At 60.1% G+C, this 25,840-nt stretch overlaps 1 protein-coding gene across 1 annotated transcript; it reads left to right on the top strand.

The window, feature by feature from the left end:
• Nucleotides 1-927: 927 nt before the first annotated feature.
• On the top strand, nucleotides 928-24,809 carry KIRREL1 (kirre like nephrin family adhesion molecule 1). Its single transcript, XM_030291209.4, has 15 exons — nucleotides 928-1,220; nucleotides 12,708-12,857; nucleotides 13,412-13,561; nucleotides 13,896-14,053; nucleotides 14,386-14,536; nucleotides 15,734-15,839; nucleotides 16,366-16,514; nucleotides 16,638-16,765; nucleotides 17,399-17,525; nucleotides 18,229-18,329; nucleotides 18,654-18,852; nucleotides 19,551-19,658; nucleotides 20,556-20,695; nucleotides 21,198-21,275; nucleotides 21,853-24,809. Exons 1-15 carry the CDS (start codon nucleotides 1,169-1,171, stop codon nucleotides 22,315-22,317), a joined length of 2,262 nt encoding a protein of 753 aa, XP_030147069.4. The 5' UTR covers nucleotides 928-1,168; the 3' UTR covers nucleotides 22,318-24,809.
• The last annotated feature ends 1,031 nt before the right edge of the window (nucleotides 24,810-25,840 follow it).

Genomic DNA, 25,840 nt, shown 5'->3' on the forward strand with positions numbered 1-25,840 from the left:
GACGTGGCCAGATGTGCACAGACCGCGGCCAGATGTGCGCGCGCGCCTCTCCAGGTGTGCCCAGGTGTGCCCGGCCGCGGCCAGATGCGCGCGCGGCCAGATGTGAGCCCCCAAAATGCGGATGTGCGCCCCCAAAATGCAGATGTGCGCTCCCAAAATGCGGATGTGCGCCCAACACGTGTGCAAAGGCGGGTGAGGCGTGAGAGCAGCTGTGTATGAAGACCCCAAAACACACATTTACACCCCAAAACGTGCTCACACACCCCGAACCTGTGTGTGCACGCCCAAAACCACACGTTTGCACCCCAAAACCACACGGGCACACCCCAAATGCCCCTCGCTCGCCCCAAACCCCCCTCGCCTGCCCCAAAACCACACTCGCACACCCCAAATCCCCCTCGGAGACCCTAAATCCCTCTCGCTCACCCCAAAACCATACTGGCAGACCCCAAATCCCCACTGGCTGGCCCCAGATCTCCCTCTCTCGCCCCAAATCCCGCTGGCCGGCCCCAAATCTCCCTCACAGACCCCAAATCCCACTCACAGACCCCAAATCCTGCTCACAGACCCCAAATCTCCCTCGCTCGCCCCAAATCCCGCTGGCCAGCCCCAAATCCCCCTCTCCCGCCCCAAAACCCCCTCGCTCTCCCCAAATCCCGCTCACAGACCCCAAATCTCCCTCGCTCGCCCCAAATCCCGCTCACAGGCCCCAAATCCCACTCACAGACCCCAAATCCCCCTCACAGACCCCAAATCTCCCCCTCCCGCCCCAAATCCCGCCCGCCCGCCGCCCCACAGCCGCTCCCCCGCGCAGCCCCACGCGTGACACGCGCGTTCCCCGCGCTCCCCCCGTTCCCCCGTCCCTCCCCCGGTCCCTCCCCCGTTCCCGCTCCCCCCGCGCCCCCGGCCCGCCCCCCGCCCGCCCCGCCCCCGCCCCGCCGCTCGCTCGGGGCTCGGCGCGCAGCGGAGCCGCCGGAGCTCCGTGGCCCTTCCCGGCCCCTGCCCGGCCCCGGCCCGGCCGGGCCAGGCTCCCGAACCGCGCTGCCGGTACCGGGGGCGGCGCGGGGCCGCGAGGGGCGGCGCTCGGCCCCCCCCGAACCCCTCCCGGAGCCCCGGGACCCCCGGCGGGCCCTGCCCCGGAGCGCGGCCGCCGCCACGGGACGGGAGCATGCGGATCCTCCTCCTGTGCCTGCTGAGTCTCGCCGGGAGCCGCGGGCAAGGTGGGCACCGCCGCGGGCACCGGGCCGGGGGCGGCGTCCGGCACCGCGGGTCGGGGACCGGCAGCGGGACCGGGAGCGGCACCGGGAGCGGGACCGGGAGCGGGACCGGCAGCGCCGTTCCCAACTCCGCGGGCAGCGCTCCAGCCCCGCTCGCCGCCGGTCCCGCCCGTTCCCGGAGGGATGAGAGCGGCTCCGGCCGGGCCCGGGGGGTACCGGGGGGTACCGGGGGGTACCGGGGGGTGCTGGCGGTGCTGGCGGGCCCGGGGTCGGTGCTTGTGGAGCCGCCGTTGTGGTACCGGAGGGTTCGGATGCAATCGCGGCCGGTTCGCCTCCGTGGCGGGCCCGGTTTTGCCAAATCCCGGGGTGGGTTCTCGTGGATTCCCCCGATCCAGGACCGGGAGATCCCGCTGGAACCGGGCCCGGTTCTCCCAAACCCCAGGGCTGGTTCTCGTGGACCCCCCCCCGTCACGTTCGGTACCGAGAGGTCCTGATGGAACCGGGCCGATCCTCCCGGATCACCCCCTCCGGTACCGGGGGGTCCCGGTGGAGCCGGGCCCGGCTCCCCCAAACCCCGGGGCTGCTCCTCGCGGACCCCCCCTTCGGTACCGGGAGATCCCGGTGAGACCGGGCCCGGTTCTCCCCGGTCCTGGGACCGCTCCTCGTGGACCCCCGTTCCCTACCGGGGAGTCCTGATGGAACCGGGCCCGGCTCTCCGGGACCACCCCGCTCCGGTACCGGGGGTCCCGACGGAACCGGGCCCGGCTCTCCCCGCCCGGTGCCGCTCCGTTCCGCCCGGTTCCGGTGCTGCTGGAGCCCCCGGAGCGGCACCGGGGCTTCGGGCCCCCATCCCGGTGCCCGGGGCCGGTTCCGAGGGGGGGTTCGGGGACCCAGGGGTCAAACGGGACCCCCGGGAGGGGCACGGGGGGGACGGGGCTGGGGGTGATGGGAGGACTTGACCCGGCCGGGGGGTCCGTCCGTCCGTCCGTCCGTCCGTCCGTCCGTCCGTGGCGAGTGCGGGGCCACCCCCGGGGGGCCCCCAGGACCCCAATCCGGGCGTTCCTTGGAAAAGGGTCTGGGGGAGCCCGGAGCACCCTCTGCCCCCCCAGAGCCCCCCCAGAGCCCCCCCAGAGCCCCCACCCGGGGCGGGGGTGAGGCACAACCCGACCCCCCCCCCCACGACCCCCCAAACCCGCGCTGTGCCCTCCCCGGGGGAAACTGAGGCACGGGGAGCTGCTCTGCCAAGGTCACGCTGAGGAAAAGCTGCGAGCTGGGGGGGGATGGGGGTCCCCAAAACCTCTCGGAGGGAAGGGTGGGGGGCACCCCCGTCCCCGCGGGGATTTTGGGGGGTCTCCCCCCGTCCGCGGGGCCGGGTCGGGCTGCGCCCCCCGCCCGGGCAGCCCCAGCGCGGCCTCCGGCGCTTCCCGGCTGCAAAATCCAATCTAATTTTTAATTAAGGGGGCGGCGTTGCTAAGATGCCGGGAGGAGAGAGGGGAAGGGAGAGAAAGGGGGGAAAAGGAAAAACACCAAAAAAACCTCAAAAAAACCGCCGGGACCGCGGGGGTTTGAGAAGGAGCGAGCGGAGGGGCCGGGGCAGCACCGGGACCCCCCGGGACCCCCGGGACCCCCGAGGGCCGGGGCAGCACCGGGACCCCCGGGACCCCCGGGAACAAAAAGCGGCCGAACTCCCGCCCCGGGGCCACGCGGGGAGCGGCGGGAGGGCCCCGAGCGGCTCCGGTGTGGGGTGGGGGGCTCCGGTGTGGGGTGGGGGCTCCGGTGTGGGGCGGGGGGCTCCGGTGTGGGGTGGAAGGGTTCCAGTTTGGGGTGGGACAACTCCAGTTTAGGATGGGAGGGATCCGGTCTGGGATCAATGGCTCCGATTGGGACGGATCAGGTCTGGGATCAATGGTTCCAATTGGGATGGGACAGGTCTGCTTTGGGATCAATGGCTCCGATTGGGATCAATGGCTCTGATTGGGATGGATCAGGTCTGTTTTGGGATCAATGGCTCCGATTGGGATCAATGGCTCCAATTGGGATCAATGGCTCTGATTGGGATGGATCAGGTCTGTTTTGGGATCAATGGCTCCGATTGGGATCAATGGCTCCGATTGGGATCAATGGCTCCAATTGGGATGGATCAGGTCTGTTTTGGGATCAATGGCTCCGACTGGGATCAATGGCTCCGATTGGGATCAATGGCTCCGATTGGGATCAATGGCTCCGATTGGGACGGATCGGGTCTACTTCGGGATCAATGGCTCCGATTGGGATGGGATGGATCCATTTTGGGTTGGCACGGCTCTGTTTTGGGATCAATGGCTCCAGTTTGGGATGGGACAACTCCAGTTAGGATGGGAGGGTCTGGTTTGGGATCAATGGCTCCGATTGGGATCGATGGCTCCAATTGGGGTGGGACAGGGCTGCTTTGGGATCGATGGCTCCGATTGGGATCGATGGCTCCGGTTTGGGGTGGGAGGGATCTGGTTTGGGATCGATGGCTCACTTTGGGATCAGGGCTCAATGTCCCTACGTGACAATCCCAGTGATGCCCAAACTCATCCCAAATCCATCCAAATCCATCCCAAACCCATCCCATCCCAACCCCATCCCATCCCAAATCCATCCAAATCCATCCCAAACCCATCGCATCCCATCCCAAATCCATCTCATCCCAAATCCATCCCATCCCATTCATTCCCGGGCCGGCCTCTGCCTCCCTGTGGGGTTTTTATTTCTTTTATTTGGCCTTTTATTTCATTTTTTATTCTATTTTTTATTTTGTTTTTTTAATTATTATTTTTAATTTTATTTTTTATTTTGTTCTTTATTTTATATTTTATTTTGTTCTTTATTTTATTTTTTATTTTATTTTTTATTTTGTTCTTTATTTTATTTTTTATTTTTTTTATTTTGTTTTTTTATTTTATATTTTATTTTATTGTATATTTTATTTTTATATTAGCTTTTAAACTTTTTTTTGTATATTTTATTTTATGTTATATTTATACTTTATTTTGCATATTTTGTTTTATTTTATTTTATTTTATTTTATTTTATTTTATTTTATTTTATTTTATTTTATTTTATTTTATTTTATTTTATTTTATTTTATTTTATCCCCACCTCACTGGGATGGACTGGGATGGACTGGGATGGACTGGGATGTGACCCTTGACCCCAGATTTGGGGCCAGGGCTCGGGAATGGGAACTGGGGGGGGGGGGGGCGCTGCTGATTTTGGGGTGATTTGGGTGATTTGGGGAAGATTTTGAGTGATTTGGGGTGATTTCAGGGTGATTTTTGGTGATTTTGGGTGATTTGGGTGATTTGGGGTGATAATGGGGTGATTTGAGGTGATTTCATGGTGATGGGTGATTTTGGAGGGATTTGAGGTGATTTTTGGTGATTTTTTGTGATTTTAGGTGATTTCCGGGTGATTTTAGGGTGATTTGGGGTAAATTTTTGTGATTTCAGGGTGATTTGGGGCGAATTTGGAGTGTCCCTGAGCTCATTAATGTCCCAGCTCATTAACTCATTGATTAACTCATTAATTCCTTCAGTCCTTAATGGTTTCCTCATTTCACGCTCCCGATTTGCGGGGATTCTCGGGAATTTTAGGGAATTCTCAGGAATTCTCGGGAGTTATCGAGAATTATCAGCAATTTTTGGGAATTATCGGGAATTAATATCCCGAATTATCGGGAAGATCTGGAAATTCTTGGGAGTTATTGGGAATTTTTGGGAGTTATCAGGAATTAATATTGGGAATTCTCGGGAGCTATTGGGAGTTATTGGGAATTCTCGCGAATTTTTGGGAATTCTCGGAAATTCTCGGGAATTCTCGGGAATTTTCGAGAATTCTCAGGAATTTTCAGGAATTCTCGGGAATTTTTGGGAATTCTCCCCCTCCCCCCGCTGCCGCCAAGCCCCGCCCCTTTTCCCTCTCCCGGCTCCTTCTCTTTTCATTATCTCCTAATTAATCGCTCTGGTCTTAGCGCTTAATTGCGTTCTCCAGGGCACGCGGCTCATTTGCATAACGCGGGGTCTGGGTTTGGGATTTGGGATCGGGGATTTGGGGTTTGGGATCAGGGATTTGAGGTTTGGGGTTTAGGATTTGGTGTTTGAGGATCGGGGATTTGGGATCAGGGATTTGGGGTTTTGGATAGGAGATTTGGGATTTGGGATCAGGGATTTGGGGGTTGGGGTTTGGGATTGGGGATCGGGGATTCGGGGTTTGGGGTTTTGGTGTTTGGGACCTGGGATGTGGGATCGGGGATCGGCATTTGAGATCAGGGATGTGGGATTTGGGATCAGGGATCTGGGATTTGGAACTGGGGATGTGGAATTTGGGATAAGGGATTTATGGTTTGGGATTTGGGATCAGGGATTTGGGGGTTGGGATTTGGGATCAGGGATTTGGGATCTGGGGTCTCCGGGGTGCATCCAGAGGCCCCCGGGGCTGGAGCAGCCCCTCCTGTCCCTCCTGCCCCGGCCCCAAAAGTGACACCGAGACCCCGGGAGGGGAGGGAGGAGGGGAAAAATGGGTGGGAAAGGGGGGAAAATGGGGAAAAATGGGGAGGGGGATTGGAAAAAATGGGGGAAATGGGAAAAATGGGGGAAAAATAGGAAAACATGGGGGGAAATAGGAAAAAAAAGAGGGGAAATGGGAAAAAATGGAGGGAAAATGGGGGGGAAAGAGGGGAAGATGGGGAAAAAAGGGGGGAAATGGGGGAAAGGGGGAGAAGGAGGAAAAGGGGAAAAAAAGGAGGGAAAAGGGGAAAAAAGGGGAAGGAGCCGTTTCTGCAAAGGCTGGGCCAGAAAGGCTGGCAGCGTTGCCATGGCAACGGGCGGATTATGATCCAAATGGAAATCAAAATCCGGGGGGGGGTTTGGGATGGGAATGGGAAGGGAAGGAGGAAAAGGAGGAGGAGGAGGAGGGGGGGAAGGAAAAAACAACTTTTATTTCCAAGGCGAGAGCGGTCGGAGGCGTTGCCATGGGAACGGGGGGGAAAAATTTTAATTTTTGTAAATTTTTGTTTTTAATTAAAGGCGAATGGGAAGGGGCGGGCAGGGGGAGGAGGAGCGCGAGGAAGGCGCCGGGATCGGGATCGGGATCGGGATCGGGATCGGGATCGGGATCGGGATCGGGATCGGGATCGGGATCGGGATCGGGATCGATCCTTGGGGTGTCCCGTGGGAGCGGCGGGGTCGGGGAGGGAGCCTTGCCCAGCTGGATTTTCCCCCCAAAAATTCACATTTTCCCCCTTCAGCCAGGTGGGGTTTTCCCAAAATCCACCTTTTCCCCCAAAAATCTACATTTTTCCTCTTTCCCCAGTTGGATTTTCCCCAAAATCCACTTTTTTCCCCACCCCGAGGTGCATTTTCCCCAAATTCCACTTTTTCCCCCCTTCCTCAAATGGATTTTCCCAAAAAAAAAAAATCGCATTTTTCCCCTTTCTCCATGTGGATTTTTCCCACAATCCATGTTTTCCCCCCCAAATCCACATTTTTCCCTTTCCCCATTTGGATTTTCCCCAAAATCCACATTCTCCCCATCCCCATGTGGATTTTTCCCAAATTCCACTCTTTTTTTCCCCCTTTCCCCAGTTGGATTTTCCCCAAAATCCACATTTTCCCCATCTCCATGTGGATTTTGCCAAAATTCCACTTTTTTTTCTCCTTTCCCCACTTGGATTTTCCCCAAAATTCACATTTTTCCCACTTCCCACCCTCTCCGGGGCTGGAAATGGGAATATTCTGATGCTGGGGCCGCTCTGGGGGGACAATTCCGGGCCCCTTTTCCCTCCTCTTTCCCCTTATTTTGGTGAAATTTCAATTAAAAAAAAAAAAAGTTAAAAAATCCGAGCGGATTTGATTGAAGTAAAGTTGGGGAAAAGGGAATTTCCCACCCAAAATGGGATTTGGGATGGGCAGAGCTCCCCCAGGGCGGTTTTTGGGGCGGTTTTTGGGGTTTTTAGAGGGATTTGGGATCAAGGAGAGGACCAGGGAGGGAAACTGAGGCAGGGAATTTTGGGTTTTCCATGGAAAGCAGCGATTCCTGCGCAGGCCCGGCTTTTCCATCCCGGATAAAAATCAGGGAAAAATCCGAAATGATCCCCAAAGGGATCCAAGTGGCCGGGCCGGCGCGCAGGGGGTTAAAAATTCGGCGTTTTTGCCTTTCCTCGCCTTTCCAGAGGGAGCCTTGGCAGGAAATTCCTCAAATTCCAGGAGTGTGGGATCATCGCGGCCCGACCGCAGCGAGAGGGGAGCGGGGCGGGAGGGCTCGGGACACCCCAAAAAAACCCGAATTCCACCCCGAAAAATCCCGAATTCCTCCCAAAAAAATCCTGAATCCCACCCCAAACAAATACCGAATCTCACCCCGAAAAATTCCGAATTCCACCCCAAGAAATCCCGAAATCCCGCCCCAAAAAAACCCGAATTCAAAAAAAAAAAAAAAAAAATCCCGAATCCCACCCCTAAAAAAAATCCAAAATCCCCCCCCAAAAAACCCCAAATGTCCCCAAGAAGATCCCGAATACCCCAGAAAAAAAACCAAAAAAATCCCAAAACTTCCCAGATTTTCATTCCTGGTGTGACCAACGTGGATCAATCCCCCCAAAAACCGCCCTGACCCCCCAAAAACCGCCCTGACCCCCTCAAATTGAGCCCCCCTGAGGATCCCGGGACCCCTCCTCAAATCAGAGCCCCCCAACCCCTCCCGGACCCCCCAAAATTCGGACCTGACCCCCAAAATTGGGACCTGACCCCCCAAACCTCACCCTGACCCCCCCAAAAAACCACCCTGACCCCCCAAACTGAGCCCCCCTGAGGATCCCGGGACCCCTCCCCAAATCAGAGCCCCCAAACCCCTCCCTGACCCCCAAACCCCCCCTGACCCCCCCAAAAACGCGGACCCGCCCCCCCCAAACCCCCCCTGCCCCCCAACCCGCCCCTCCCCCCGCTCCCCCCGCCCCCCGCGCTCCCCATTGGCGCGGTTTCATTAATTAGCGCAGGAACAATCTCTAATTAAGACTTTTGTTCGTTCGCTTGAGCGGGGAGGGGATGGGGGGATTTTTTTGGGAGAAACGGGGGGGAAAAAAAAAAAGCAATAAAAAAAGAAATAAAAATCCCGAGTTTAATGAGAGGGAAACGGGAGAAAATTTAAAAATTTTTAAAAAAATTAAAAAGCGCTGGAACCGTTCCTCCACCCCCGGCCCCCCCGGAGCTGCGGCCTCGTTAGCAGATGTCTTAATGAGACAGCGCTAATTAATGGCATTAACGGCCCCGGGTCGCGGCAGAAGCGCCCCGGGCCCGGGGCCGCGGGGGAGGAGGAGCGGCACCCCCGTGCCTCAGTTTCCCTTTGGAAATCCAGGGAACCGTGCCTCAGTTTCCCTCTGGAAATCCACTCCGTGCCTCAGTTTCCCTCTGGAAATCCAGGGAACCGTGCCTCAGTTTCCCTCTGGAAATCCACTCCGTGCCTCAGTTTCCCTCTGGAAATTCACTCCGTGCCTCAGTTTCCCTGTGGAAATCCGCTCCGTGCCTCAGTTTCCCCCATGGAATACCCTGATCCGCTCCCCTCACCCGTGGCAGGGCCGGGCCGGGACACGGGTGGGGACACGGGTGGGACACGGGGACACCAGGACGGTGGCAGGGCCGGGTCAGGGACACGGGTGGTGACACGGGTGGGGACACGGGGACACCAGGACGGTGGCAGGGCCGGGCCGGGCCAGCTCCGCCTGCCCGGTGGCACCGCGGGGACACCGCCCGGGCCCCGCCCGCCCCCGGCGGGGATTGGGGCTGCGGGCCGCAATTAACCGGGAATTAAGGCTGGAATATTTAATTACGGCGGGATTAGGGGACGGGGATTGCGGCCGAACCCGCTCGGGGACCGCGGGGTGACAAAAGGGCCCGTGGTGACATCGGGGCGGGGGGGACACCGAGGGGGGACCCCCAAAGGGCGCATCCAGCGCGGGGCTGGGTCCCCGAACCCCGAAATTCCCGGGATGGATCCCCGAACCCCGAACCCCCCGGGACAGCCCGGAGGCGCCACCCGGCTGGTGACAAGGTGGGGGACAGTTTGGAACCCGGAATTCCTCCCCCAGCTCAGAAAATCCCGGAATTCCGTGACCCCACAGCTGCCCCCGGGCGCTTTTCCAGAGGGAAGAGGCGCCGGGAATCTCCCGGGGCCGGGAATTTTGGGAAGCAGGGAGGGTTTGGGGGGGACTGCGCCGGTTTCCCTCCGGAATTCCCATCCCGGCGGTTTCGGGGTGGAATTTCGGGGAGCCGGGACGCGGCGGGGGCTCCGTGTCCCCGCCCGGGCCGAGCTGGAATCCCAAATTCCGCATCCCAAATTCCGCATCCCAAAATAGTTCCCGGCGCGGCGGGGGCGGCGCGGGTGTGCCAGGGCCGATCTCGTCTGCGAGCCCGAGCGGCGCGGCCGGCGCGGGGCGGATTCCCGGGAAAGGGGGCTGGAAATCCCGGGAAAACGGGGCCGGGATTCCCGGGAAAACGGGGCCGGGATTCCCGGGAAACGGGGCCGGGATTCCCGGGAAAACGGGGCTGGAAATCCTGGGAAAACGGGGCCGGGATTCCCGGGAAAACGGGGCTGGAATTCCTGGGGAAACGGGGCCGGGATTCCCGGGAAACGGGGCTGGAATTCCTGGGAAAACGGGGCTGGAATTCCTGGGAAAACAGGGACAGAATTCCTGGGAAAACGGGATTGATCCCTGCTAAAATGGGATCCCAAATCCCGGCCTATGGGGGTCAGAGTTACCGAGAATTCCCGGGAAAATGGGATGGGACCGATCCCCGGCAGGGTGGGACCCCAAATCCTCAGCAGGTTGGGACCCCCCCCCCACCTACCAGCCCTGCTGGGGTCTCCAGCTCGGGACCCCTCCCCATCCCATCCCATAAATCCCATAAATCCCATCCCATGGACCCCACTGATCCCATCCCATTGATCCCATCCCATAAATCCCATGGATCCCACTGATTCCATCCCATCCCATGGATCCCATAAATCCCATCCTATCCCACAAATCCCATAAATCCCATGGATCCCACTGATTCCATCCCATCCAATGGACCCCATGGATCCCACCCCACCGATCCCATCCCATAAATCCCATCCCATGGACCCCATGGACCCCACTGATCCCCTAAATCCCATAAATCCCATAAATCCCATGGATCCCACTGATTCCATCCCATCCCATGGATCCCATAAATCCCATCCTATCCCATAAATCACATAAATCCCATAAATCCCATAAATCCCATCCCATCCCATCCCATGGACCCCATGGATCTCACCCCACTGATCCCATCCCATAAATCCTGTAAATCCCATCCCATGGATCCCATAAATCCCACGGATCCCACTGATCCCGCCCCATCCCCTCTCTGTCCCCGCCCCGCGGTGCCACCCCCGGAGGTGCCCCCGGTGTCCCCTGAGGACACGAGGGGACAGCGGTGACTTGAGGGGACACGAGGGGACACGAGGGGACAGCGGTGACACGAGGGGGGGTGACACGAGGGGACAGCGGTGACACCCGCAGCAGCCCCGGGGCCTCTTCCCTTCCCCTCTGCAAGAATCCCAAATCCTCTTTTCTTCCCCGCAGAAAAGGAGGAAAAAATGGGATTTTTTATTTCAGGATTTGATTTTTTCAGCGCTCTCCTCCCTCCGAGCCCGTTTCGGGGTTTGGACTGCGTTGGGTTGGGGATTTTTTTTTTTTAATTTTTTTGTTGTTGTTGTTGTTTCACATAAAAATAGCAGCGGAGAAGTCGGGAAGGGAAGAGGGAAAAGGGTTCGGATGGAGAAGGAGAGAGGAGGGAGGGAGCAAAGGAGGAGGGGAGAAATGGGAATAAAGGGGGGGAATGGGAATAAAGGGGGGAATGGGGAAAAAAATCGGGGGAAATGGGGGAAAAATGGGAAAAAAACGGGGGGAAAATGGGGAGGAAAAGGAGGAGAGCCGAGAAGCGAAGGTGCCGCACGGAGCTCCGGTTCCAGCCCGAGCTGCCCGCGCCGGACACGGGGACACGGGGGGGACACGCGGGGACACGGGGAGCTCCATCAGGGTCCTGGCTCTGCCCAGTTTGGGGACATTGCCGTGGGGACAGGGGACATTCCGTGGTGGCTCTGGGGACAGGGGACATTGCCGTGGTGGCTCTGGGGACAGGGGGACATTGCCGTGCGGGGTTTGGGGACATTGCCGTGGTGGCTCTGGGGACAGGGGGACATTCCGTGGTGGCTCTGGGGACAGGGGACATTCCGTGGTGGCTCTGGGGACAGGGGACATTGCCGTGCCGGGTTTGGGGACATTGCCATGGTGGCTCTGGGGACAGGGGACATTGCCATGCCGGGTTTGGGGACATTGCCGCGGGCACAGGCACGCGCTGCCACGCGGGAGGGGACCGTGGTGACAAAGCGGGGGTGGCACAGCGGCCCGTGGCGACAAGGAGGGACACGGCAGCGAGGCGCCACCTCGCGCCTGTCCCCGCGGGGCCACCGCTGCCACCTCGGCCGCGCGACAAAAACCTCGCTGTCACCGCCACCGGCGCGGCCACCGCCCGGCGACACCGCAGGGGTGGCACCGCCACGTCCCCCCCGCCCGGGCCCTGCCGGGGACGAGGCACCGCGACAGTGGCAGGAGATGACAAGCGCCACCAGCCCCCGGCGGCGGTTTGTCACCGCGGCTGGCGCGGGGAGGTGGCACTGGGGGTGGCACTGGGGGTGGCACTGGGGGTGACACTGGGGGTGACACTGGGAGGTGACACTGGGGGTGACACTGGGGGATGGCACTGGGGGGTGGCACTGGTGATCCCATCCCGGGGTTACCATTCCCGTGCCGTTCCGTGCCATTCCTGTGCCATTCCCGTGCCATTCCCGTGCCGTTCCCGTACCGTTCCCGTGCCGTTCCATGCCGTTCCCGTGAATATTTATCGCCGTTATTCCAGAATTAAAGCCCGGGCTGGGAGCGGGGGGGGAGCGGGGGTCGCGCTGCCCCTTCCCCGTTGCGACCCCGTCACTGTCCCTGTCCCGGTCACGGTCACGGTCACGTCCCGCTCGATCCCCGCGGGCCGCGTGACGGCATCGATCCCCAACCGGCACCGATCGATCCCCAACCGGCACCGATCGATCCTGGGGGCCGGCGGCGGCAGCGGCGGGGTCGGGCTGGGGCGGCTCCGGGGGTCCCCGGGAGCTCCGGGGGGATCCAGGGCAGATCCCCCGGTCACGGGAAGCTTCGGGGGGACCCTGAGGGGGTCCAGGGCACCTCCGGGAGGATCGGGGCAGCTCCGCGGGACCCTGAGAAGCTCTGGGGGATCCCGGGGGGGGTCGCAGGGGGATCCCGGGGAATCTCAGGGGATCCCGGGGGATCTCAGGGGGGTCTCAGGGGTCTCAGGGGATCTCAGGGCCCCGGGATGGCGGGGCCCGCCGAGCCGCGGTGCCGGGCGCGGGGCGGTGACCGCGGCGCTGTGGCCGCAGCGGTGCAGACGCGCTTCGTGGAGGAGCCCGAGGACCGGACGGTGGTGGCCGGGCAGAGAATCGTCCTGTCCTGCGTGGTGCTCAACTACTCCGGCATCGTGCAATGGACCAAGGACGGGCTGGCCCTGGGCATGGGCCAGGGCCTCAAAGGTGCCCCCGGGGCCGGGGGGCTGCTGTGGGGACAGGGGGTTTGGGGGTGACACGGGGCCGGGATGGGTGGCCCTGGAGGGACACCGGTGGGGACGGGTGGCTTTGGGGGTGACACCCACAGGGAAGGGGCTGAAAGGCACCCGGGAAAGGGAGGGTGGCCCTGGGGGTGTCCCCATGTGACTTCCCAGTGCTGTCCCCACAGCCTGGGTGTGGGATTGGGGTGTCCCTGTGGGTTTGGGATGTCCCTGTGGGATCGGGGTGTCCCCAAGTGTGACCCGTGGGATTGGGGTGTCCCTGTGGGACTGGGGTGTCCCCATGTGTGACCCGTGGGTTTGGGATGTCCCTGTGGGACTGGGATGTCCCTGTGGGATCGGGGTGTCCCCATGTGTGACCCATGGGACTGGGGTGTCCCTGAGGGTTTGGGGTGTCCCTGTGGGATTGGGGTGTCCCTGTGGGACCAGGGTGTCCCCATGTGTGACCCGTGGGACTGGGGTGTCCCCGTGGGGCTGTCCCCGTGACCCCGCGTGTCCCGGTGACCCCGCGTGTCCCCGCAGCGTGGCCCCGGTACCGCATCGTGGGCACGGCGGACTCGGGCCAGTACAACCTGGAGATCCGCGACGCCGAACTCTCCGATGACGCCGTCTACGAGTGCCAGGCCACCGAGGCCGCGCTGCGCTCGCGCCGCGCCAAGCTCACCGTGCTCAGTGAGCCTGTCCTGCTGTCCCCAGTGCCCCATTGTCCCCGGTGCCCCACACAGTGCCCCACATAGTGCCCCGCTGGTCCCAGTGCCCCACTGGTCCCGGTGCCCCACACACTCCCCAGTGCCCCACACAGTCCCATGTCCCCCGTGTCCCACCCCTGTGTCCTCCAGGGCCTCTCATGTCCCCTCATCATTCCCAGTGCCCCACATGGTGCCCAGTGCCCCACACCTTCCCCAGTGCCCCACACGCTCCCCAGTGTCCCCTCCCCATCCCCGGTGTCCCCTCCCCGCCACCAGGGCGTCCCCCCCGAGCCGGTGTCCCCTCTGTCCCCCTGCAGTCCCCCCGGAGGACCCCACCATCGACGGCGCCCCCGAGATCCTGCTGCGGGCGGGGACCCCCTACAACCTGACGTGCCGCGCCCGCAGCGCCAAACCCGCGGCCACCATCGCCTGGTTCCGCGACGGGCTGCAGCAGGACGGCGCTGTCACCAGCACGGTACGGCCGTGCCCTCCACGTCCCCGTGCTGCCACCCTGTCCCTGTGCCCGCTGCCATCACCCGGTGCTGTCCCCTCTGTCCCATGACAGGCTGTGGCAGGATGACACCCTGGCTGTCCCCTCTCGGTGTCCCCAGCGCTCTGCTGGGGCTGTCCCCGTGTCCCCCTGCCCGCTGGGGGTTCCACGCCAGGCCCCAGCAGGACACTGCTGTCACCAGCACGGGGTGGGGACACTGCAGTGCGGTGGCCGGCCCCTCTTGGTGTCCCCTGTCGGTGTCCCCAGCCCCGCTGGAGCTGTCCCCTCCCGTGTCCCCTCCCGTGTCCCCTGCGCAGGAGCTGCTGGCCGATGGCAAGCGCGAGAGCACCACCAGCCTGCTGGCCATCAACCCCACGGACCTGGACATCGGCCGCGTCTTCTCCTGCCGCAGCTCCAACGAGGCCGTGCCGGCCGGCAAGGAGACCTTCGTCAGGCTGAACGTGCACCGTCAGTGGGGACGGGGACATGGGGACACGGGGACAGGGACAGGGACAGGGGACATGGGAGACCTTCGTCAGGCTGAACGTGCACCGTCAGTGGGGACGGGGACAGGGACACAGGGACACAGGGACACTGGGACAGGGACAGGGACACAGGGACAGGGACACGGGGACATGGGGACATGGGAGACCTTCGTCAGGCTGAACGTGCACCGTCAGTGGGGACAGGGACACGGGGACATGGGGACAGGGACATGGGGACACGGGGACAGGGACATGGGACATGGGAGACCTTCGTCAGGCTGAACGTGCACCGTCAGTGGGGACGGGGACAGGGACATGGGGACAGGGACATGGGGACAGGGACAGGGGACGTGGGACAGGGACAGGGACATGGGGACAGGGAAACGGGGACATGGGGACGTGGGAGACCTTCGTCAGGCTGAACGTGCACCGTCAGTGGGGACGGGGACAGGGGACATGGGGACACGGGGACACGGGGACAGGGACATGGGGACATGGGAGACCTTTGTCAGGCTGAACGTGCACTGTCAGTGGGGACAGGGACATGGGACAGGGACATGGGGACATGGGGACACAGGGACATGGGAACAGGGACATGGGACATGGGAGACCTTCGTCAGGCTGAATGTGCACTGTCAGTGGGGACAGGGACAGGGACATGGGACAGGGACAGGGACACGGGGACATGGGAGACCTTCGTCAGGCTGAACGTGCACCGTCAGTGGGGACGGGGACAGGGGACATGGGGACATGGGAGACCTTCGTCAGGCTGAACGTGCACCGTCAGTGGGGACGGGGACATGGGGACACGGGGACAGGGGACATGGGGACATGGGGACATGGGACAGGGGACACAGGACATGGGGACACTGTGACACGGGGACACCAGGGGTGGATGGAGATTTTGGGGGGTTTTGGGGGGATTTTTGGGGTGCCACAGGGGGGATTTGCTGGAGGGGGTGGAGGAAGGGGAAGGGGAGGAAGAGGAGGAGGAGGCAGGGCCGGGACTCCGCTGGCTGCTGCAGGAAGGGACGGCCACCACCAGAGGGGACAGCGGGTGACAGCCCCGGGGGGACCGAGGGTCCCCACAAGGACAGGGGCGGGCGCTGCCCCACCCCAGAGCTTTGGGGACCCCTCTGTGTCCCCCCCGCGCCCCGCTGAGCCCGGCCGGTCCCCACAGATCCCCCGACGGTCACCCTGTCCATCCAGCCACAGACGGTGCAGGAGGGCGAGAGGGTCGTGTTCACCTGCATGGCCACGGCCAACCCCGAGATCAAGGGCTACAGGTGAGCCCGACACCGCCGGGACGGCACCGGGGTCACCTGGGGCCACCCGGGGTCACCTGGGGCCACCCGGGGTCACCCGGGGTCACCTGCGGCCACCTGGGGTCACCCAGTGTCCCCCCATGGCTCTGCGTCCCCTCCCCGCCCCAAAACACCTGGAATTGGAAACTGGGATTGGGAATTGGGATTGGGGTCAAATGTCCCCACCTTGGCTCTGTGTCCCCTCCCCGTCCCAAAACCCCCAAAACTGGGGTTGGGGTCACCTGGGATCACCCAATGTCCCCCCATGGCTCTGAAAGCCCTCCCCACCCCAAACCCCCCGGGACTGGGAATTGGGATTGGGAATTGCGATTGGGAATTGGGATGGGGACTGGGGTCAGAAGTCCCCACCATGGCTCTGCGTCCCCTCCCCAAAACGCCCTGGAAATGGCAATGGGGATCGGGATTTGGGGTCAGGATTGGGAATTAGGGTGGGGACCGGGATTTAGGATGGGGGCCGGGGTCCCACGGTGTCCCCGGCTGTCCCCAGGTGGGCCAAAGGGGGGGTGATCATCGAGGAGGCCAAGGAGAACAGGTACGACACGCAGGTGGACTACACCTTCTTCACCGAGCCCGTGTCCTGCGAGGTGCACAACGACATCGGCAGCACCAACGTCAGCACCCTGGTGGACGTGCACTGTGAGTGACCCCAAAACCGGCCCCAAACCCCCAAAACTGGCCCCAAACCCCTTCCCTGACCCCAAACCCCTTCCCTGACCCCGAGCCCCCTCCCCACACCCCGCTGCTCGGGTTTCCCCACAGTCGCCCCCCGGATCGTGGTGGACCCCAAGCCCACGGTGACCGACATCGGCTCCGATGTCACCCTGACCTGCGTCTGGTCGGGGAACCCCCCGCTCACCCTCACCTGGACCAAGAAGGAATCCAACATGGTAGGGCCCTGTTCCCGGGGCTTCCGGAATGTTCCCCATCCCGTCGGGATCAGGGGCACTCTGCGTGTCCTGAAATCCCCAAAAAAATCCCAAGAGAAATCCACAAAACTACCCCAAAAGAAATCCCAAAAGAAATTCCGGATTGGGATTGGGGTTGGGATTCAGGATTGGGGTTGGGATGGGGATTGGGATTGGGGATTGGGGATTGGGTTTGGGGTTGGGTTTGGGGTTGGGGTTGGGATTCGGGATTTGGATTGGGGTTGGGATTGAGATTCAGGATTGGTGTTGGGATTGGGTTGGGATTGGGGATTGGGGATTGGGGTTGGGGTTGGGGTTGGGGTTGGGATTTGGGATTGGGGCTCGGTCTGGGATTGGGATTTGGGATTTGCACTGGGGTTCAGTTTGGGATTGGGGTCAAATGTGACCCCGGAATCTCCCCACCGTTCCTCCGTGCCCCCTCCACACCCCAAATCCCCCCAAAGCAGCGCCTGGGACTGGGATTCCCACAGGGAGGACTCGGGGCGGGCTGCCGAGCTCGGGGGGCGTCCCGCGTCCCCTCTGGGGTGTCCCCAATGTCCCCCGGGTGTCCCCAATGTCCCCCCGTGTCCCCAATGTCCCCCCGTGTCCCCGCAGGTCCTGAGCAACAGCAACCAGCTGTACCTCAAGTCGGTGACGCAGGCCGACGCCGGCCAGTACGTCTGCAAGGCCATCGTGCCCCGGATCGGCGTGGGCGAGAGGGAGGTCACCCTCTTCGTCAACGGTCAGCCCCCCAAAAACCCCAAATCCCCCCAAAAACCTCCCGGGGCTCCCTGGGAACGGGGCGCTCCCCCGCCGTTCCCGCTTCTCCGCCGTTTTGGGGGAAGAGGAGGCGGTTTTGGGGAGTCACAAATTGGGGCGGCTCGGATGGCGGCGGGAGGAAAAGGGAATTTGGGGTTTTTTGTTGGGTTTGGAACCGAGGATAAAGGGAAAGGCCACAACGGGGTGATGGGAAGGGGATAAATCCTAAAAAGAGACTTTCCACACCATCCCTCCCTCCGGGGAGACGGGAATTCTGGGAATTCCCACCTGGAGCTTCCCGTGGGAGGTTCTCCTAATTCCAGGCAAAACAGGGAATTTTATCCCCCTGAAACCCCCGATCCCGAGCCGTTCCCCCAAATCCAGCCAAAACAGGGAATTTTATCCCTCTAAACCCCCTTATCTTGAGCTGTTCCCCCAATTCCAGCCAAAACAGGGAATTTTTTCCTCAAATCCCTCATTCCTGGCCCGACCTGGGCACAGCTCTGGGAATTTCCTCCACCCGTTTCCCTCCCAAACCACCCCAAATTCCCTCCTGGACCACACCAAATTCCTTCCTGGAGGACCCCAAATTCCTTCCTGGAGGACCCCAAATTCCCAGTTTTCCCCCTGAACCACCCCAAATTCCCGATTTCCCCAGAACCACCCCAATTTCCGTCTCCCCGCAGGCCCTCCGATCATCTCCAGCGAGCCGGTGCAGTTCGCCGTGCGCGGTGACCGTGGCAAGGTCGAGTGTTTCATCGGCAGCACGCCGCCGCCCGACCGCATCGTGAGTCCCCAACCGAAACCGCGGTCGTTTTGATTTTAAAATTCTTTTTTTTTAATTAAAAAATTTAAAACTCAATTGAAAAAGTACACATTTTAATTTAAAAGTTAAAATCTAGATTAAAAATATAAAAATTAAAAATTAAAAATTAAACATTAAAAATAAAACAAAATAATAAAAATAATATACAATGAAATAATAAATAAACAATAAAATTATAGAAATATACTAACAACAATAACTGTGTCAATACCAAAACAATCCAACCCAGCGAGCGCCAGGGAGCCCAGACTCATTAATTATTCATGCAAGGCCCCGCCCCCGCAGGCCTGGGCGTGGCAGGAGAACATTCTGGAAGCCGGCACGCTGGAGCGCTACACGGTGGAGAGGAGCAACACGGGCAGCGGCGTCCTGTCCACGCTGACCATCAACAACGTGGTGGACGCCGACTTCCAGACGCGCTACAACTGCACGGCCTGGAACAGCTTCGGGCCCGGCACGGCCATCATCCAGCTCGAGGAGAAAGGTGACACCAACACGGAGCTTGGGGACAATCTGGGGTGACAGGGAATGGCCTCGAATTGGGTTGGGATGGAACAGCTTCGGGCCCAGCACGGCCATCATCCAGCTCGAGGAGAAAGGTGACAATGGAAGGGAACTTGGGGACAGTTTGGGGAGACAAGGAATGGCCTCGAGCTGGGTTGGGATGGAACAGCTTCAGCCCAGCACGGCCATCATCCAGCTGGAGGAGAAAGGTGACACCAGCACGGAGCTTGGGGACAGTTTGGGGTGACAGAGAATGGCCTCGAGTTGGGTCAGGTTGGGACATTTCGGGCCTGGCACGGCCATCGTCCAGCTGGAGAAGAAAGGTGACAATGGAAGGGAACTTGGGGACAGTTTGGATGGCCTTGAGTTGGGTCATGTTGGGACACTGAGCATGGCCATCAGCCAGCTGGAGGAGAAAGGTGACACGAGACAGAGCTTGGGGACAGTTTGGGTGGCCTCGAGCTGGAAGTTTGCAGGAATTCCTCTGGGAAGGGCGCTCAGGCCTCAGAGGGGGTTGGGTTCTCCATCCCCGGAGTGTCCAAGGAATTCCCGGAATTCCGGGTGACCAGCTGGGGACGGGTCCTCTCTTGGTGACCCCACAAACCTCGGAGCCGCGTTACGGGGTGCCAGGACAGGGCCCCGGTGCCGGCCTCGTCCCCAGCTCCCGTGTCCCCGCAGAGGTCCTGCCCGTGGGCATCATCGCCGGGGCCACCATCGGCGCCAGCGTCCTCCTCATCTGCTGCCTGGCGGCCCTCGCCTGCTTCCTCTACCGGCGCCGCAAAGGAAGTGAGTGCGGGACGGCGGCACCGCGGCGGCCTGGCGGTCACTCTGCGGCCACTCCGGGGTCTCTGTGGGGGTCACTTCATGGTCACTCAATGGTCACCTTTTGGGTGTCTCTGTGGGGGTCACTTCATGGTCACTCAGTGGTCACTCCATGCTCACTCTGTGGTCACTCTGCGGTCACTCTGGGGGTCTCTCTGGGGGTCACTTCATGGTCACTCTGCGGCCACTCCGGGGGTCTCTCTGGGGGTCACTTCATGGTCACTCTGCGGCCACCCTGGGGGTCTCTCTGGGGGTCACTTCATGGTCACTCTGCGGCCACTCCGGGGGTCTCTGGGGGTCACTTCATGGTCACTCTGCGGCCACTCTGGGGGTCTCTGTGGGGGTCACTTCATGGTTATTCTGTGCTCACTCCATGGTCACTCTGCTCACTCAGTCTTTACTCTGTGGTCACTTTGTGGTCACTCAGTGATCACCTTTTGGGTGTCTCTGTGGGGGTCACTTCATGGCCACTCTTTAGTCACTCCATGGTCACTCTGTGCTCCCTCAGTGGTCACCCAGTGGTCACTCTGTGGTCACTCAGGGGCCAACTCTGGGTGTCTCTATGGGGGTCACTCAGTGGTCACTCAGTGGTCACTCTATGGTCACTCTGTGGTCACTCTGTGGTCACTCAGGGGTCACTCTGGGTGTCTCTATGGGGGTCACTCAGTGGTCACTCAGTGGTCACTCTATGGTCACTCAGGGGTCACTCTGTGGTCACTCAGGGGTCACTCTAGGTGTCTCTATGGTGGTCACCCAGTGGTCACTCCGTGCTCACTCTGTGGTCACTCAGGGGTTACTCTAGGTGTCTCTATGGGGGTCCCTCAGTGGTCACTCAGTGGTCACTCTGTGGTCACCTGGCAGGCCGCAAGGACGTCACGCTGCGCAAGTTGGACATCAAGGTGGAGACGGTCAACCGGGAGCCGCTGACGCTGCACGCGGACAGGGAGGAGGACACGGCCAGCGTGTCCACGGCCACCCGCGTCATGAAGGCCATCTACTCGGTGAGGGACAGCGGGGACAGCGGCCGGGGGGCTGGCCAGGGAATTGTCACCTGCGATGGCCGGGATGGGACCTGGCCAGGGAATTGTCACCTGGGATGGCCGGGAGCTGCTGGCAGAGGTTGTCCCCAGCCCTGGGAGGGTCCCCAGGGACTGGCTGGAGGCACCTGGGATGGTGGGAACATCCCTGCCCTCAGATCTTTGGGGGTTTTCCCATCCCAAGGAATTCCAGCATTCCCTGGGTGGGCTTAATGGGATTTTAGGGATTGCTCCTGGGCCCGTCCCTGATCCCACAGATTCCCCATCCCTGGAAGCGCCCAACTCCACCTTGGGTCCACCTGGGCTAGCGGGAGCTGCCCCTTCCCACCATGGGATGGCTCTCAAGGGTCCTCCCCGCCCATCCCATTCCGTAATTCCATAATTCCATAACTCTTCCATAACTCTGCAATTCCATAACTCCATAATTCCCTAACTCCATAATTCCATAATCCCACGGATTTTGCAGTCGTTCAAGGACGACGTGGACCTGAAGCAGGACCTGCGCTGCGACACCATCGACACCCGCGAGGAGTACGAGCTCAAGGTCCGGTCCCGCCGGGATTTTAGGGTGGGAAAAGAGGGGCAGATCCTGAATTTTTCTTTTTCCAGGGGGAATGGGCGGAAAACTCCTGGGATTTCAGGCATGGGGAGCTGGAATTGTTGGGATGGAGGGGAAATTTTAGAAACAAGCAGCTCAGATCTCCAGGACTGGGGACGAGATCGCAGGAATGGATGGAGATGTTACTGGGAGGGATTTGGGATGGATTTAGGGAAAAAGCGCGGTCGGGCTCTGGAGCAGCTCCCAGGGGAATGGGCACGGCCCCAAAAATTCCGGGAGCATTTGGACAAGGCTCTCAAGGGACAGGGTGGGACTTTGGACTTGGATGGTCTTGGTGTGTCCGTTCCAATCTCGATATTCCGGAATTCCAAGAGATCCGGAATTCCATGAAATCCAGACCTGCCCTAGAGCTGTCTGCCAGGAAATCCCGAAGGATTCCCAAGGAATCCCAAGGAATTCCCACCCTCCATTCCCGCCCTCCCACGCCCCTCCACAGCCTCTCCCAATGCCAACCCCAGAATTCCCAAAACTCGCTGGATTTTTCCCCCCGTCTCTTTCCCAGGACCCCACCAACGGCTACTACAACGTCCGCGCCCACGAGGACCGGCCGGCCTCGCGCTCCGTCCTCTACGGCGACTACCGCGCGCCGGGCCCCGGCCGCTTCGAGGCGCGGCCGCCGTCGCGGCTCTCGCACTCCAGCGGCTACGCCCAGCTCAGCTCCTACCCCCGCGGCGGCCCCGAGTTCCCGGCCGAGGCCGCGGCGGCGGCGGGGACGGCGGTGGGGGACACGGCCAGCCAGCTGTCCTACGAGAACTACGCGGGCGGCGGCGGCGCCTTCCCGGGCGGCACCGCGTACCCGCCGTACCGGCTGGGCTTCGGCGCCGCCGCGGCCGCGGGGCTGGAGCGCGGCGCCTACGAGGCCTACGACGTCGTGGGCAAGTTCGGCGGCGCCGCGCGGTTCTCGTACACCTCGCAGCACTCGGACTACGGGCAGCGCTTCCAGCAGCGCATGCAGACGCACGTTTAGGGCGGGGAGGGCTCCGCGGGTACCTCACGAGCGTCCCCTGATATTCAGGGGTTCGCCCCGATCCCCCCGATCCCCCGACCTGTCCTTGGAGCTTCCGTTCGTTCCCTCGGTTCTCTCGCCGGTACGTTCCCGTCCCCGCGGGCGCAGGGAGGGGTGGGCGCCGTGCTCGTCGTCCCCTCCGCGCCGCCCGCGGGGTTTGCGCCCCCGGCGCCGTTCCCGGAGCTTTCCCAGGAGCAGCTCTGCGTGTCCCCAGATCCAGAGGGGCGTGCAAACCCCAAAACCAGCCCCAGCCCGAACCATTCCCGTTGGGATCTGTGTGTTCCCAAATCCAGAGGGATGTACCGATCCCAAAACCAGCCGCATCCCGAACCATTCCAATTCCTCAAACCATTCCCCAAACCATTCCCATTGGGATCCACGTGTTCCCAAATCCAGAGGGACACACAAATCCCAAAACCAGCCCCATCCCAAACCATTCACACTCCTCAAACCATTCCCATTGGGATCCACGTGTTCCCAAATCCAGAGGGACGCACAAATCCCAAAAAAAAACCCATCCCGAACCATTCCCATTCCTGAAAGCATTCCCACTGGGATCAGCATGAGGGTTCTGTGTGTTCCCAAGTGCAGAGGGATGCGCAAATCCCAAAACCAGCCCATCCCGAACCATTCCCATTCCTGAAAGCATTCCCACTGGGATCAGCAGGAGGGTTCTGTGTGTTCCCAAGTGCAGAGGGATGCGCAAACCCCAAAAACAGCCCCATCCCAAACCATTCCATTCCCCCATCCCACCAGGATCAGCAGGAGGGGTCTGCATGTCCCTAAATCCAGAGGGAACACATAAATCCCCAAAATAACCCCATCCTGAATCATTCCGTTCCCATTCCCATTGGGATCGGTGGGAGGGATCTGTGTGTCCCTAAATCCAGAGGGGACGTGCCAATCCCAAAACCAGCCCCATCCCAAACCATTCCCACTGGGATCAGCAAGAGGGTTCTGTGTGTTTCCAAATCCAGAGGGACGCGCCAATCCCAAAACCAGCCCCATCAGAAACCATTCCCATTCCTCAAACCATTCCCATTGGGATCCGCATGCTCCCAAATCCAGAGGGACGTGCCAATCCCAAAACCAGCCCCATCCCAAACCATTCCCGTTGGGATCTGCGTATTCCCAAATCCAGAGGGATGTGCAAATCCCAAAACCAGCCCCATCCCGAACCATTCCCATTGGGATCTGCGTATTCCCAAATCCCAGAACCAGCCCCATCCCGAACCATTCCCATTCCCTGTGCCTTGATTTTGGGGCGCCCCTCGCTCGGGGCCGGCTCCCCCCGTTTTCCCTCGGCCCAGGATCACCGGAATTTGGGGTTTTCGGAGCCGCCCCGTACGCACAGCGATCCCTCGGGAAAGGCAGCGCGGGATCCCAGAGCTGGGATCGGGGTCCCTCCTGAATGTAATTCCAGCCGGGAACCGCGTTCCCGGGAATTCCGGGAATTCCGACCAAAACATTGGGATCGGGAGCTCAGCCCTGCCCCGAATCCCAGTTCCGGGCACCGGGGGGAACCGGGGACCCCAGCGTGGGGTGGGGGAATTTGGGGGATGAGTTTTGGAGGGAATTCCCAGCCCCAATTCCCAAATTTCCAAAGGGGTCCCAGTTTGGGATGGAGGAATTTTGGGGGATGAAGTTCAGGGGGTGAAGTTTGGGGGGATGAATTTTGGAGGGAATTCCCAGCCCCAATTCCCAAATTCCTAAAGGGTTCCCAATTCGGGATGGGGGAATTCGGGGAGGATGAATTTTGGGAGGATGAATTTTGGGGGGGAATTCCCGGCCCCAATTCAGGATGGGGGAATCTGGGGAGGGTGAATTTTGGGGGGATTAATTTTGGGGGGATGAATTCCTCGTTGATTCCCAAAAAAGCCCCTCTAGGATTAGGTACGAGACCCCTCCCCACCCCTCCGGGGGCTGCCCTGGGATCAGGATCTTCCCCAAAATCCCCCAAATTCCCGAATCCCCCATGGCCAATCCCGGTACGAGCCGTGGAACCTCATTTCCCTCTGCCGAAATCCCCCAAAAACAACGAAAGAAGGTCCCGAAAGGCCCAAAGGTGCCTGAATTCACCCCGAAAGCCCCGAGTGGGGAGGGAATTCCCGCTCCAGGTGCTGCACCCCGAATTCCAGAGCAATATCCCACGGGAAAAGGGGGAGCCCCGCCCGGCCACGGGAAGCTTTAACATTCCAACCCCACTTTGGGGCTGGAAAATGGAATTTCCCCCTTTTTGTTTTTTAGCACAGGTTCGTTTAGAGACCCTCCCCCATCCCTTTCCCCCCAAAATTCCGCGATTTCTCCCTGAGTTTTTTTTTATGTTGCATTTTCTTTTTTTTTTTTAAATATTCTGTACTATATTTTTAGTCTTAAACACGATATATTATATATATTTAATTTTTTTATATATATATATATATAAATATAAATGGTTAAAAAAAGAAATTAAAGCGGCTCCGAGTTTTCCTTTTAATGTTTTTGGGGATTTTTACCTAAAGAAGAGGGATTTTTGTCATTCCTCGATAGTTTTTCTGGGAGAATTGAGGAATGGATGGAGGGAGGGAGGAATATTTTCCTTTTCCATCCATAATTCCCACAATTCCAGCATCCCCAAATCCCTGGAGGGGTTTTGGTGGCAACCACATTTCCAAAAAAACAGATTTCCATTTATTCCAGGGATTTATCTGATTTATTCCTGCCTTTATCCCGATTTATTCCCCGGGAATTTTCACCACAAATCCCTCGCCTCATCCTTCCTCACACTTCCTTTTATACAAAAACGGTTTTAATCCAAAAATTAAATCAGGATTCCCTCATGGAATCCGGAATTTGGCTTTTAGAAGGAAAATTCCCACTTTTTTTTTTCCCATCCCGCTGGAATTTCACCTTCCACCCCTTCAATTCCGCGGCTTGGAGATAAATGAATTAATCCTCCTCAAGCCGCGAGCTGCTGGAAGAGGAAAAGAAGGAATCGGGCGGGATTTGTGCCGGATTTTATATAAAAAATTGGAAAAGCGGGATGCACCGTGCCTCAGTTTCCCCCGGCCGCCCACGGCTCTTCAGGGCCAGCCACCCCCGAGGCCGGGGACAGCAGGACAGGGGCACAGCGGGGCCGTTCCAAGGAGGAATTCCCGAATTCCCGGAGCGAATTCCCGGAATTTGTCCCCTCTCCCCTCACAAACTCCGCCATGACGGGGCCTGGCCGGCCTGGCAGCGCAACGCCCCCCCAACCGCGCCCGCCCCCGGCTGGGCGGGCTCTGAGCGCCGCGGCCCTCAGGCGGGGGTATTTATAACCTCGGGAATACCGCCGATCTCGCGAGATTTGCCGTCCCGCCATCGCTTCGTGGGCGTGGCTCCATCCCGTGACGTCATTGGGGGTTTTGGGGTCCCGAGGGGATTTGGGGCCGGGAGTGACAAAAAAACCCAAAATTTCCCTTTTTGCCCCCGATTGGGACCCCCCGCGTGCGGCCCCAGCAGCGCC

This window comes from Taeniopygia guttata, chromosome 25 (genome assembly GCF_048771995.1).
Source record: "Taeniopygia guttata chromosome 25, bTaeGut7.mat, whole genome shotgun sequence".
Lineage (NCBI taxonomy): Eukaryota > Metazoa > Chordata > Aves > Passeriformes > Estrildidae > Taeniopygia > Taeniopygia guttata.

What these genes read in the sequence shown, in the direction of transcription:
- KIRREL1 (XM_030291209.4), top strand. Translation starts at nt 1,169, where the DNA reads ATGCGGATCCTCCTCCTGTGCCTGCTGAGTCTCGCCGGGAGCCGCGGG. An exon ending in CGCCAAGCTCACCGTGCTCA is followed by an intron (nt 13,562 to 13,895) that starts GTGAGCCTGTCC and finishes GTCCCCCTGCAG; the next exon opens with TCCCCCCGGAGGACCCCACC. An exon ending in ACGGCGCTGTCACCAGCACG is followed by an intron (nt 14,054 to 14,385) that starts GTACGGCCGTGC and finishes TCCCCTGCGCAG; the next exon opens with GAGCTGCTGGCCGATGGCAA.